Source organism: Scleropages formosus, chromosome 11, assembly GCF_900964775.1.
Source record: "Scleropages formosus chromosome 11, fSclFor1.1, whole genome shotgun sequence".
In the NCBI taxonomy this organism is placed as follows: Eukaryota; Metazoa; Chordata; class Actinopteri; order Osteoglossiformes; family Osteoglossidae; genus Scleropages; species Scleropages formosus.
Window position 1 is genome coordinate 26,971,320 of NC_041816.1, and position 14,713 is coordinate 26,986,032.

General features: G+C 39.8%; 1 protein-coding gene across 4 annotated transcripts; it reads right to left on the minus strand.

Moving 5' to 3' along the window:
* Window positions 1-695: 695 nt before the first annotated feature.
* LOC108929753 (butyrophilin subfamily 1 member A1-like) lies at window positions 696-14,453 on the minus strand. Of its 4 annotated transcripts, none has more exons than XM_029255980.1 (16): window positions 14,373-14,453; window positions 13,976-14,095; window positions 12,999-13,123; window positions 10,226-10,300; window positions 9,793-10,143; window positions 9,324-9,605; window positions 8,638-8,763; window positions 8,090-8,110; window positions 7,764-7,784; window positions 7,385-7,405; window positions 6,723-6,743; window positions 6,466-6,486; window positions 4,126-4,146; window positions 3,331-3,357; window positions 3,135-3,161; window positions 696-1,966 (listed from the first exon to the last, which is right to left on the minus strand). In XM_029255980.1, the coding sequence occupies exons 4-16, from the start codon at window positions 10,296-10,298 to the stop codon at window positions 1,419-1,421; spliced, it is 1,560 nt and encodes a 519-aa protein (XP_029111813.1). In that variant the 5' UTR covers window positions 10,299-10,300; window positions 12,999-13,123; window positions 13,976-14,095; window positions 14,373-14,453; the 3' UTR covers window positions 696-1,418. The 4 variants fall into 4 exon arrangements, with proteins under 4 accessions (XP_029111813.1, XP_029111814.1, XP_029111812.1 ...); XM_029255981.1 differs by having other exon boundaries at window positions 14,364-14,453; XM_029255979.1 differs by lacking the exons at window positions 12,999-13,123; window positions 14,373-14,453 and having other exon boundaries at window positions 13,976-14,190.
* Between the last annotated feature and the right edge of the window lie 260 nt (window positions 14,454-14,713).

Consider the following 14,713-nt stretch of genomic DNA (forward strand, 5'->3'; position numbering starts at 1 on the left):
ATTTTCAGAACCGCTCGTCCCATACGGGGTCACGGGAAACCGGAGCCTAACCCGGCAACTCAGGGCGTAAGGCCAGAAGGGGAGGGGACACACCCAGGACGGGACGCCAGTCCGTCGCAAGGCACCCCAAGCGGGACTCGAACCCCAGACCCACCGAAGAACAGGACAACGGTCCAACCCACTGCGCCACCGCACCCCCCATCCCCACAAACAACATTAAATTGTAATTACGGTATTGCAGGGATAAACACTTATGAAAACATCTGCATTGTTAAGGGAAAAAAAAATGACATTTGTGGTTATTACACTGAAACCACTAGGAAAAGGTGCATTTATTTCGCCACAATCGTAGTATCACTGACCTCTTCATAGAGCTACAGCATTCCAGATAGGAAACCACATGACAGATGAACACACACACACACACACACACACACACACACACACACAGTTCTAGATACACATACATTTATTATAATGGCCGGCTCCAGTTTATCACCAGCTAATATAAGAACTACAGCTGAACAAAACACACACACACACACACACACACACACACTGTCTGAAACTGCTTGTCCCAAGCGAGGTCTTGGTGAACCGCAGCCTAACCCGACAACACGGGGCACAAGGCTGGAGGGGGAGGGGACACACCCAGGAAGGGACACCAGTCTGTCACAAGGCACCCCAAGCAGAACTGGAACCCCAGACCCATCAGAGAGCAAGAACCGGCCAAATCTGCTGCATCACCACGCTCCCCTCATGGGAAATATAGCTTAAACTTAATCATGTTTAATGAGACACAGAGCGGGATGTTGGCATTGCAAAATTTTTATTTCAGTACTGATTGCAGTCTATACAATATAGCCCAGTGCCTTGGTACCAGTACTGTATATGGTACTGGGTGGCTCAGTGGCACAGCAAATAGTGCTGCTGTTTCACAGTGCCTGGGTGGTGTGAGAGAAGATGGGTTTGATCCCTGCTCAGTCTATGTGGAGTTTGCCTGTTTTCCCTGTGTCACCTTTCCCAACCTGCTTAGCGCCCCAGGCTTTCCCTTCCAGGCGGCTGCAATCACCCCATTATATTCCCCGTACGTCACCTAAATTGAATGAATTACAATAAAAACTCTTCCCGCTCAGAACAGTAACACGAGTCGTTACAATAATGAAGAGACTCATTAATTTTAATGCTGTGATCTGTTTGAAAACCATTGAATTTTGTATGACATGATTCTGTTTACTTCCACATGATGGAACTTTAAAACACAGAATTGCTGTTAAACAATATTTATTTAAAAGCATCACAATGTACAAAAGATGTGTTTAGGTGGAGAAATTGCAAAGCCTGAATGAGGGTGAGATGGGAAAATAAATCAGAATATGGCATCATGACCTCAACATTAAAAGCTAAAATGAGTTTCTTCAGTCTGTGTCACCGACAGGAGATATTATCAGTGGGGCTAAATTCTCACTGCGATACCAGAATCCTGGGCTGAAGAACGGATAGAGTTTCTCAGTGAATTTATATCCAGTGAAAGTGTAGAGATGAGACTTGTCCTCCACACTGTAAAAGGAGACCTGACCCTCCTCATAGTCCACATACACCCCCACCTTCTGGGGCTTCATATTCACGTTGAAGGACAGAGGGGGCTCAGTGAGAACCTCGAATTCATTCCCACTGGACAGACTGAGAGCCCAGAAACCATTTTTAAGATTCGGTGTAATTTCTCCCTTCCTGTTGATGGACTCTCTAACCACTCCTAAAGTCCACTCAGTCTTGTCCCCAACCTGCACCTCCCAGTAATGTCTCCCTGAAGAAAAACCCTCTTTTCCCAGCACACTTTCCAGGTGTGTAAACTTCTCTGGTTTGTAAGGGAGATCCTGCCATGTGTCTCCACATCTCACTTGTTTCCTGTCCTCAGACAGGATGAGTTCAGGATGTGCTGTATCAGGGTCCAGAGTCACATCAACTGTGGAGGACAGAGATGTGGTCAATTATTATATTTCAAAATGTAACAAAAAATAACACTTTTTAAACGTTATATTATACCTAAACATTATATTCCTCACCTTGTTGCCACCGCGACCTTAGAAGGACTGAGCGGTTTACAAAATAGATGGATGGAAACGTTATATACTGCAGCAGAGGGCGGTGTGTGTGTGTGTGTGTGTGTGTGTGTGTGTGTGTGTGTGTGTGTGTGTGTGTGTGTGTGTGAGAGAGAGACAGCAATCACAACAAGCGGTTAGTGAGAGTGAGTAAATTTTTAGGCATTAACATTTATTTTAGGTGTTAATATGAATTAAATTTTTAGGTATTAATATTAATATTAATTATGGTAACAGGTGTTTTAAATGTTTTGTAAGAAATTGTAATAATATGTTACTTTTGAGAAAAAACTGTAAGAACATTTATGTTTCAAAACTTGTTTTGACTTAATATTAATGAAGAAAAAATATTAATAAAATTAAGTAAAAAATTAACAAAAAAATTATGGAATGATATATAATCTGCTCTGGTCACACAACCTGCTCTCAACACCCCTGTTCCTCCTTCAGACACTGTATAAATAAACTGGTCCAAGATGCAAAGGTTGTGGAGTCACATTTGACACTTTGTGTCCTTAAAATATATTTTTTCTTTTGCTCACAGTAAGAGGGGAAGATCAGTGTGTGGAAAACATTGAAACTTTTCTGTGGAAAATGTTTCTGTGGCGAAGTGTGTGTTTGCTAAATGAACCTTCTAGAATATTTTATATTTATGGACTTTTTAGCGCATTCGATTTAATTTGGTTCGATAATGTTGAGGAGGAAACAATGAGAGCAGAAGGACCAACAAACTGCACTGGATACATAAAGACTGAGTTCCGTTTCTGTTTGTCTTTCACTCGTAGCTCTAACATCTCCTTCTCACCAGGAGCTCAGTGTGGATTGAAGTGAACTCTTGTGAGAAACAGTCACTTGTTCTCATCACTGATGAGATGTTTTGTGGAAAGGAAGGTCAATAAATGTGCTCATATCCTGTGTCTGTCAGTCAATCATGTGACAAATGAGAGTCCAGATTCAATGCAGCCAATCAGTCATTATTGTGTCTCCTACAGAGAAGAGCTGCAATGGGGAGAAGAAGCAGAAGAAACTCACCTGCGTATCTTTGTGCCTTCAGAAGTTCTGTAGAGAGAGAAATAAAAATGAGACACATGGAATTAGTGGCACAGCAGATACTGCAGTCAGTCTGGACTTGTCTCAGTGTCTTTCGTGTCCATTCTTACAGGACAGAGTCTCATACAGAAGAACCAAACTCACTTCTGTGGGATGAATTCAGCTCCACTCTACTTACCAGCTCTCACGAGCATGTTTACTAGAGCTGGACATGGAAAATACAGATAGAAAAACTACATAAGTCCATTGAAATAATTAATTTTGTACGACTTCTTAAAAACTGAAATATTTTTAAAAAACACTAAGATTAAATACACATACACATACACACACACACACACACACACACACACACACACACACACACCTCTACGGGGTCACAGGGAGCCAGAGCCTAACCCAGAAACACAGGGCACAAGTCTGGAGGGGGAGGGGACACACCTAAGACAGGACACCAGTCTGTCGCAAGCCACCCCAAGCAGGATTTGAACCTCAGGCCCACCGGAGAGCAAGACCTGGCCCAACCCACTGCACCACCACACTCCCCTCAGATGCAATATAAAATATATAAAATCAGTTTCTCCCACACTTACAGGTACAGTGTATCATTATTGGGCTCTGACTGCGACACCATATACCCTTAAATTGATATTTATTGTTCAGCTGTTATGTCCTGAATGAACACTGAACTGTTTTATTCTAAGCCCAATATTTTCTTTTTCATCACTTTATGACTCTGACTCGAGAAGCTCCTTCCTCATCTCAAACACAAATTAAAAGGGAATCAATTATTTTTCAAAAAATTAGCTGTGTCAATTCAAAATTATTTTTGCATCTTTTTTTCCATTATTCTGACATGCTTTTTTTCTCATATGTGTTTTGCTGCCATAGTTTCTCTCTCTCTCTCACACACGCATGCACGCGCACGCATGCACACACACAAAGGCACAAACAGAAACATAAGTCCTCTTACTCAGTTGACTGGTGATCAGTTCTGTAGACAGAAGAACATCAGTGTGAATAAAAGACAGGTTTAAGAAAATAACAGATAGTTCAATGGATCTGCTGACTTTTTCATTTTCTCACTTGTAAATAAATGAGTCTCTTATTCTGTTTCCTCCTTTTTGCCATTTATGTGCATGTACTATAGCAGCATATTTGTATTTTTGTCATTCTGTAGAGTAGGTTCATGTTTTGACACAATATAATCGTGTAATTTTTTTTTAAATTTAGCTGGTGTCTTTGTCGAAGATGATCTACAGTGTTAGAGACACTACATTAATCACACTTTGAGCTGATCTGCAGAGAACAGAAGTGTCAGTTTAAACAGAGACAGAGGAGACGATCACCAAGATGTTGTACAGGAGCTCATCTCATTTGTTATATAATTTCATTTATAGATATAATGAAACACACATTGTCCAAACCATTTGTCCCATAAGTGGCCACCGGGAGCTGGAGCCTAACCCAGCAAGACAGGGTGAAAGGCTAGAGAGGGAGGGGACACACCCATGACAGGATGCCAGTCTGCTGCAAGGCACCCCAAGGGGGGCTCAAACCCCAGACCCACTGGAAAGCAGGACCTGGTCCAACCCACTGTGCCACCATGTCCCCTGTAATGAAACCCTTAACCTAAATAATTATTAGCTGCCACCCATCTTCATCAAATGGTTTTAGCTTGACTGATGTTAAAGCTATATTTTCAGGCATGTAAACACTAGGGTATTTTACTGGACTTTTTCAGGTGAAGTAACTTTCTCACAGTTACTGTAGTAAAAGACCATTCTGACACTTGTACTCTTAACCTCATGAATTTACAGGTCTGTGTTGTTGAGCACTACACCCCCTACTGTGTACGATTCCATCACCTTACAGGCAATTTTTGAGTTACAACATATATATGTTATGACAGCCATCCCTCCTTATTATATTGTTTTCAAATCTCAAGACACCAATAATTTTTATTGTTTGGACCTCAGTCAGTGTTCAGGTGCTCAGCAGCAATTATTATTGTAACATTACTATATTTTAACATTAAATATGTGTGATATTAGTGAAAACATATAACAAAGCTCTATTATACAATGCAACATTTCTATATTAACTGCTCACATATCCTTACGCTTTATACAATATTGTACAAGAGGATTTTCAGGTAACAACAGGGTCATCAGAACGAAACCTTTTCATCAGTCCAGAACCACCTGTATTTCACTGAACAAAAGTTGTGTGATCATCCATCTCTCTGTTCACTCACTAACTTTCATACACTAACAAACACACACTGACACACTTATAGGGTCACCAGTTCAGTTGAATTGCACATTATCAGACTGAGGGAGGAATCCCACACAGAAATGGGGAGACAAACACTCCACACAGACTGAGCTGGATTCGAACCAACACCCAAACAGCCCAGACACTGTGAGCTTATCCAGTTCAGGTTCCCAGGGATTAAGAGCCAAATCTAAGAAACACAGGGTGTGAAATAGGGTTCACCATGGGTGGGACACCAGTCTACAGCAGAGTAATCACTCTCACACACACACACACACACACACGCGCGCACACGCGCGCATGTATGTACGTACATCTTCACCAATTCACCTAAAACAGACATCTCTGGAACGGAATCATCTAAAATGCATAAACCAGGGGTGACCAACCCCTTTGGGCCAAGGGCCACAATCATTACTGTGAACTGGTTTGAGAGACAAGTGTAAAAATCATAGTAAGTTGACACAGTGAATCAAATGTTTAAAGTGTTTGTTTATATTACACCTGGAACTGTGTAAAGAAAATATCTGTGTATGATGACACGGCAGCGACCTTGAACCAAATGCTGATGATCAACTGCAGTTATAAAAGGTCATTTCTGTGTTATGGGGGAAAAATTCTTCTCAATTTTAGAAAACAGTCATTCGATTCCTTTGTTGGTTCAGCATCACAAAAAATTTGATACAAATTCATAAACTTAGTCATCTGAAAAGCAATAAAGCAGAGCTACAGAAATAAATACAAAAGGTATGTTTTTTTAATTGAAATCCTGTTGCTGAATTAACCTGCGTCCAACACCGACTTCAACATGGTCATTTCTACAGGTCATCTGACTGTGATACCATATTATACACTGTAATTCTGTAATTAACATCAATGTATTTTTTTCATACACTGTACTCACTCACACAAACAATAAAAATAGTTTTATCACTGAAAAAGAAGTCAGGAAATTGTTCTTATTTTTGATATATATCTTAAAGAAGTGATATTGCAACATTTTCATACATCACTTTCATACAACTGTATTACTTACTATACTGTCTTTGGAGCTCACCTGTAGATGTAAGAGTAAATATTATAATTGGTCAGTGAGAACAAAGTTATACACTGTAATTCTGTCATTAACATCAATGTATTTTTTTCATACATTGTTCTCACTCACACAAACAATAAAAATAGTTTTATCACTGAAAAAGAAGTCAGGAAATTGTTCTTATTTTTGATATATATCTTAAAGAAGTGATATTGCAACATTTTCATACATCACTTTCATACAAATGTATTACCTACCATCCTGTTCCATGAGCTGACCTGTGGATAAAAGAGTAACTATTGTCATTATTCAGTGAGAACAGAGATCAACACAAACACTTAAACAGAGAGTAACACAGACATTCCCTATAACACAGTAAGTTAAATGTCTAGCGTGTTTGTTTATAAATTGTTCCGAATTTTCCTTTTTTATACGTCTTAAATATGCAGTTTTCCAACATTTTCATACATCACTTTCATACAACTGTATTACTTACCATACTGTTCATACACTTTAATTCTGTCAGTCATTAATACACACACACATTTTCTGAACCGCTTGTCCCATACGGGGTCACAGAGAACCAGAGCCTAACCCGGCAACTCAGGGCGTAAGGCTGGAGGGGGAGGAGACACACCCAGGACAGGAGACCAGTCTGTCGCAAGGCACCCCAAGCGGGACTTGAACCACAGACCCACCGGAGAGAAGGACCTGGTCCAACCCACTGCACCATCGCACCCCCATCAGTCATTAATATCCAGTAACATTTTTCATACATTGCACTCATTCACACAAATGATAGAAATTTTTTATCAGTGAAAAAGAGGTTAGTGAAACAATTTTTTTGTTTCATATTTATCTTAAAGAAGTGATATTGCAACATTTTAATACATCACTTTCATATAGCTGTATTACTTACCATCCCGTTTCATGAGCTCACCTGTGGATAAAAGAGTAACTATTCTAATTAGGCAAAGGGCCACAATAATTAGTGTGAACTGGTTCTACAAACACAGGTGTAAAAATCACAGTAAGTGTTAAATGTCTAAGGTCTTTACTACACACACACACAATGTGTACAACTACTTATCCCACCTGTGGGGGGGAACCAGAGCCTAACCTGGCAACACAGGACATAAGGCTGGAGAGGGAGGAGACAAAGCCAGGATGGGATGCCAGTCTACCGCAAGGTACCCCAAGCGGGACTTAAACCCCTGACCCACCAAGGAACAGGATCCGCTTAAACCCACTGCACTACTGTGCCCCTCGCATCACTTTCATATAACTCTATTACTTACCATGTTGTTCTTCGAGCTCACCTGTGGATAAAAGAGTAAAAATTGTAATTAGTCAGTGAAAACAGAGATTAATTAAATAATGTAATGAGGTAATCTAAAATACCACACATAAACCAGGGGTGTCCAATCTTTTTTGGCAAAAGGTCACAAATGTTACTGTGAACTGGCAGAAAGAGGTGTAAAAATCACAGTAAGTGTTATAGGGAATGTTAAATGTCTAAATTTTTTGTTTGCAAATTGTTCCTAATTATATTTTTTTATATATATCTTAAATATGTAATTTTCCAACATTTCATACATCGCTTTCATACAAGTGTATTACTTACCATGCTGTTCTTTGAGCTGAGCTGTAGATGAAAGAGTAAATATTGTAATTATTCAGTATGAAGAGAAATAAATGAAGTTATGTCATGAGGTCAGTGTCATGAAACATTACAGTCACACACTGCAAATAAATATTTGCATGTGACTTCTAGCATTTTATCATATTATCTCATCCTTCAGCTGTGGTGGCAAGTGATCAGTTATTTAAACTCTAAGTGAATATTGTAAATACCTTGAAAAGTGCAATTCAGCAACCAGTTCCTGTGCAACTACATTTTAAACATTGAATTTTTTATTCAATTTGAGCTTAGAACTGGAAAAATGTTTAAATATTCTTTGAACATGATATTGAATGTTATAGTTGCTAATAATAAATAATCAAAAACAAGTGACTCAAACTAGTGAATAAAACTCATACCATATGATTACTGCTGTGGGTTATGATATAAAATCACTTTCACATAATACTGCTTTTCAACAATGATTTTTAGTTTTTTTTTTTTTTAACATGAACAAAACCATCAATGTAAACAGAGAACTGGTAAAATACCTCTCCTTTTCCGCCGTTTTACAAAACGGTGAAGCAAAATTGTGCATCCAATAATACAAACAGCAGCCAGAGTGAAGACCACAACAAAGATCACCTTCCAGGGATGGGCACAATGAAACATCTCACCTGGAATAGAACAAATATTTAATTTCACATAATTATTAAAGATTAACATCTTTCACCAATTAAAAAATAAAATAGTCAATTTAACCAGCACAGAACCTGCAGTCATAATGTTTTATTCAGCCACAATAAACCAGTAAAAAAGAACCACAATTTCTGTCTTTACAAAAGAACCCCACACACACACACACACACTTTCTGAACCGCTTGTCCCATGTGGGGTCGCGGGGAACCGGAGCCTACCCGGCAACTCGGGGCGTAAGGCCAGAGGAGGAGGGGACACACACAGGACAGGACGCCAGTCCGTTGCAAGGCACCCCAAGCGGGACTCAAACCCCAGACCCACCAGAGAGCAGGACTGCAGTCCAACCCACTGCACCACCACACCCCCCTCACAAAAGAATCATCAGTGCGGAAACACTTTCATACAGATGGATCAAGATGCAAATCAGGACAATACAAAAAAATGTGACATTTCTAACCTTTTCATTATTCACAGTGATTTAAACATGTTACACTAAGTGTCTCCATTGAGCTGTTTATACTAAATATGTGTAACTCACCAGGGATGTTAGTTATTGTCTCTTTCATTTCATTTATCTGCTGCTGTAGAACTCGACAGGTGAACCTGTTGGTCTCTGTCTCCTGTACAATAACACGTCGTCTCACGGTGAAGAGGTCCATACTGTCTGTGTGTGTCTCTGTGTGTCCAGCAGGGAGACTGTGTCCTTCACTGTCCATCCAGACCACTTGAGGCTGAGGGTACCAGCCTTTAGATTCACACACCAGACTGATCCCTCCTTCTTTATATCCCTCAGTGGAGATCACTGGTTGGGTTCCTACAGCTACTTAAACAGAAATAGTGTAGCTAAAACAAAAATGTATTTAAAATGCATTGAAACTTGATTGAAATTACACAAAACATTGTAAAACAGCTTTCACCTTTAGATATATATTATTAGAGAAGTCCTTATGACACCTCCAAAAATAAACATTAATTTCATTAATAACAACAAAATTCAAAATTTTCACCTTTAATATAAACTTCAATGGAAGAATCATCAAAAAATTCCCCTGACTGGACAAGACATTTATACTTTCCATTGTCAGATCCTTTCACATTTTTCACTTTCAATGAAGTGTTTCCGTTCCTCAGTTCCTCAGGGAACAGTGATGTCCTTCCCCTGTAGGATGGGATCTGATTCTCATTTCTGTCCTCATGATCTTGGTAAAGATGTACAAGAGGGTTATTGGTCTGAACTCTGAACCACTCGACATGTAGGTCCACAGCACTGATGTTGGGTTTGAGGTAACAGGGCAGAACAACATCTTCACCAACTACAGCAACTACAGGATGAGCTGGACCAAGAACCTCAAAACTCTCTGTGAAGAAAAACACACACTGAGAATTTATTCAGTATGACACACAATATGATTGAAATTCTTTTCTCATAGAAATATGTACCCAATGTGGAGACAGTGGTGAGTTGAAGAAGCAGGAGGATCAAACAGAGACACTCGGACCAACTGATGTTCATCACTGGAAGAAACAGGTATATAGAAACTGCCAATTAGGAGAGTATATGCACACCATCAATGTAAAATGATTTTACATACAGGATCTGACTATGGATTAAGTATATCACACACACACACACACTTTCAGAGCCGCTCGTCCCATACAGGGTCACGGGGGAACTGGAGCCTACCCGGCAACACAGGGCGTAAGGCCGGAGGGGGAGGGGACACACCCAGGACGGGACGCCAGTCCGTCGCAAGGTACCCCAAGCGGGACTCAAACCCCAGACCCACCGGACAGCAGGACTGTGGTCCAACCCACTGCGCCACCGCACCCCCATTAAGTATATCAATTTAAGAAATCATTTAATTAACTGAACGACTCAATGTACTAGTACAGAAATTACCAATACTGACAAGACTGATTTACTATAGTAACTGTTATACTTTGTGAAGCTGCTTTACAGTGAGGCTCAGTGTTCTACCAGTCTGTTCATATAATAGTCCCAGGTTTTCTAGTCTATTTCTTTCATTATTCTTCAGATATTTTTTTTCAGGCCACAGAGCATCTGAAATGTATGTCAGAGTGACACAATGAAACACCAGACACATGAATCAGTGACACAAAGAGAGTTTACTTTCTGGTGTCAAAGCACAATTTCAAATCTGTCAAGGCAAATGTAAAAATGCAAATAGAAGAAAACTGCAGTAAATGTTCCTTTAGAACATTTCTGCTGGTTAATTTTGGGAAAATAAACTTTTTCAGCTACTGAAATATGATCAGGCTAATGAACTACAGAATAAAAGAATCAAATTACTGTTATTTTCTCACTCAGCTCATGATTTAATACAGGTAGAGCAGCATCCTGTTCATGTCACTGATGTATGAGTGGAACAAAGAAATTATAGCTGTGACCCTGTATGGGACAAGCAGTATCAGATGGTGTGTGTTAGTAAGATTATACAGAGTGAGGTTTCTAACTCAGTGAGTTTGAACTTAATGACTTTTATTTGAAGTTAGAAAAATCTTTAGGAAGAGGGGGACAGGACTGTCAGCACTACTTTCATAACTGGTACACTGTACCATGGTAAACATACTACTGCACATTGTACAATTAGGGTTGGTAACTCTGATCTGAAAATCGTTGAGTTTCGAGTTGCATTCTGAATGAGTCCAGAAAGAAACCCTTCTGTACAGATCAGTAAATAATCATAAGCTGCTTTACAAAAAAAGTGTCACTTCAAGTACAGAAGTTGTTCTCAAGCTTTATTCCTCCAAGGACCCCCAGTGCCGAGAAGAACATCTGAGGGTCCCCCTACACAGATCAAAACATTTACTGTCTTGAGCTTTTGCCAAAATCTTAACAAAGGTTTTTGTTGTCAAACTTAGTTTTATTAACATAAACATATTTGTTGTTACTGTTGTCACACTACCTGATTTTTTTCTCAGCATAAAACAAAACTAATATGTTTCAAAAACAGCCTGTATGTTTATTTTTAAAAGTTATTTCTACAAGTCCCTAAATTGCTCAATGATAACAAGGATAGGAATTTTTTAGGATAAATAACAGTAACGACACACACAGTCCAAACAGGGTTGCAGGGAGCCAGAGCCTCACAGGGTTTAAGGCTGAAAGGGGAGCAGACAAACCCAGGACAGGACACCAGCCCATCACAAGGCACCCCAAGAAGGACTTGAACCCCAGACCCACCAGACAGCAGGACCCAGTCCAACCCACTGTACCACCACACCCCATCTTCCAGTAATTTCCAAAATACAGAATTTGTCAATGAAAACATTTTTCATAATAACAAGAGCTACTCACTGCTCACTCCATTTAATCATTACTTTTAAAAGAGACATTAAATGAAATGTTATTTCTGGCAAAATAAGAAAAAAGTAAACAACAGAACAAGTCACTGCAGACATTTTTCACAACTTAATTAGAGAAGCCACTCAGTCAGTGTGAGGATTGTTGCTGTTGCTTGTGAATAATGTGTTCAATGCATGGAGAAATTTTAGACAAGGCAACACGTCAGTCATCCTCAAGAGTTGGTGTGGTTCTGTCTTTAGTTCTGAGCGCTGTCACGGCTGAAAACCCAGCTTCACACGGGTAGGTGTTGCTGAATGGTATCAGCACCTTTACTGCTGCTTCATGACATACTAGGTACTCTGCAGCTGTCACAACCTCTGGGGACAGTACCCCAGATAACGACGGGGGTGGGGGTTATTTTTGTCAATTGCAAGTACAAGCCGCACACCTGCACCTCATGAAAACATTGAAAGAAGGAGGTCCACCAACAGTGGTCATGAAATCTCATGGAGACTCCTTGCCCTTCCTTGTAGTGTTAGGGTTAGGGTTCTCCTTTTCTTTGACCCTTGCCCTCATAAGACTCATCAACATAAGATGCTTACGGTTACTGCTCTCAGTGGCTGTCTGTGATCGTGTTGCGTGAAGCTTTGGCGTGCAGTTCAAACTGGTAATCATGCTCTCGTCATGAAAAAAAATAAATACTTCCAACAAAACTGCATGGGTTAAAGTTTGTAACTCAAAAGTTTGTAAGTCAGGCACCCACTGTACAAACAAAAGATATGGCCTTGACTGCTTGGTTGTCTGAGGGACTGAGGTCTCATATCAAGTAATCTGACCCGGTCACTTTACAGCAAATACTCTTTACTGTGGTAAAGATGTTTTACTCTGAACTCCACAGTGCTTTACCAGCCTGGTGCTCTGCGGTTCTCACAGGTGTTCTTGCAGAACTGGATGTGTCTCAGAGTGACAGTGAAACACCAGAAAATTCACAGGAGATCAGGGATTCACTATGGAGAGGAGAACAGGAGGACCTGCAATATGATCAGACTCACTTGTGTTATTGATGTCAGACAAATTAATCAGAAAAAAACTTTCCAGTCTGATAGCACTTCTGATCACACAGAGACAGTGAATTACATGAACCCGGTTCCAGAAAAAGTCACAATATCAGCTCAGGATAACACTGACAAAAAGTCAATAGGAGTAAAGAAGCAGAAATGTGTTACTATAAATCACACATCTGTTTACTATGCAGGTAATTTATCAGTTACAGGATGTCTTGTGAAACTACATATTCTACATTAATTACACACACACTTTCTGAACCGCTTGTCCCAAACAGGGTCGCAGGGAACCAGAGCCTACCTGGCAACACAGGGCGTAAGGCCAGAGGGGACACACCCAGTCCATCACAAGGCACCCCAAGCAGGACTTGAACCCCTGACCCACTGGAAAGCAGGACCTAGCCCAACCCACTGCGCCATCACACCCCCCACTCTACATTAATTAATTTTTTCATAAATTAAATTTGATTTATAAGCATCAAATCTATGTAAATCATGCATAGCCTTTCATGTCAGTTGATCTCAACTTTGAGTTTGTTTTGTCTTTCAAAATGTTGTCAAATAGTATGGCCATCCCATAACACATGAGGTAAACTGTATATATTGTAAAGCCTGATCTGGGTGTATTTAAAGGATGTAGTTCTTCATGAGAAAAGAACTAATTGATTCTGCTTGTGCACAAATACAGATTAATTGCTGCATTCTTACAAATTTCATTACACATGTATTTATTTTCCTAAATGGACAGAAGAACAACAATTTACTGACAAGATCACAGTGGATGAGACACTTTCAGCCCTGAGATCCACAATGTTTTACCTGTATGATAGTGCTGAACGCTGCCAGATGGTTTTACTTGGGTCCTGTTTGTTGTTCCACTGTTTCTTACTCAGTCACACCTTGCAGAGCTGGATGTCTGTTAGTGAGTCACTTGGAGACCTTTCACAGGGTGGACAGCATGATGAGGCTGAGGACACAAGGACACTCTGTTCTGTTTGTTTTTTCTCATCCAACTTCATAATGCAAGAAATAATTATATCTGCAAGAAAGAGTGAATTTACGTTGAGTTAAATCACATGATAAACATTTTAAAATACAATAAATGGCACAACAAACACATGATACCAGAATGAATAAATTCAAAGAAAAGTATAAATAGGGACTACCTTTGTAGAGTGAGAAAATGACATGAATATTTTATTTTAACCTCTTTTACCACTGGAGTCCACAGTCCTGCATGCTTGATCTTCTCTTCTTACCAAAGTTCTGTTGTGTTCCAGAGACCTTTTCTGCTCTTTACAATATGGACAACTTTTCACTGTTTTTACTTTCATTTCCAAATGAGAGAATTACTGGTTAAACTACATTCCAGCACACGCAGGGGAAGGACTGTTAAAAATTAATCTTGATTCATTTAAGAATAAAACAAAACTATTTCAGTGAAGATTACTGTGTGTTTGGGAGTATTGCTGCACTGTCTGGCGGGCCTTTATTAATCCTCAGTGTATTTTATGTGGGGAGGAGCTGCACTGTATACAGTTTGTCACATAAGGTTGT

Coding starts and splice junctions, on each gene's coding strand:
- LOC108929753 (XM_029255980.1), bottom strand. CDS start 10,298: ATGAACATCAGTTGGTCCGAGTGTCTCTGTTTGATCCTCCTGCTTCTT. Junction 8,111..8,637: donor AAAACGGCGGAAAAGGAGAG/GTATTTTACCAG, acceptor TTTCATCTACAG/CTCAGCTCAAAGAACAGCAT. Junction 6,487..6,722: donor TCAGCTCATGGAACAGGATG/GTAGGTAATACA, acceptor TTACATCTACAG/GTGAGCTCCAAAGACAGTAT.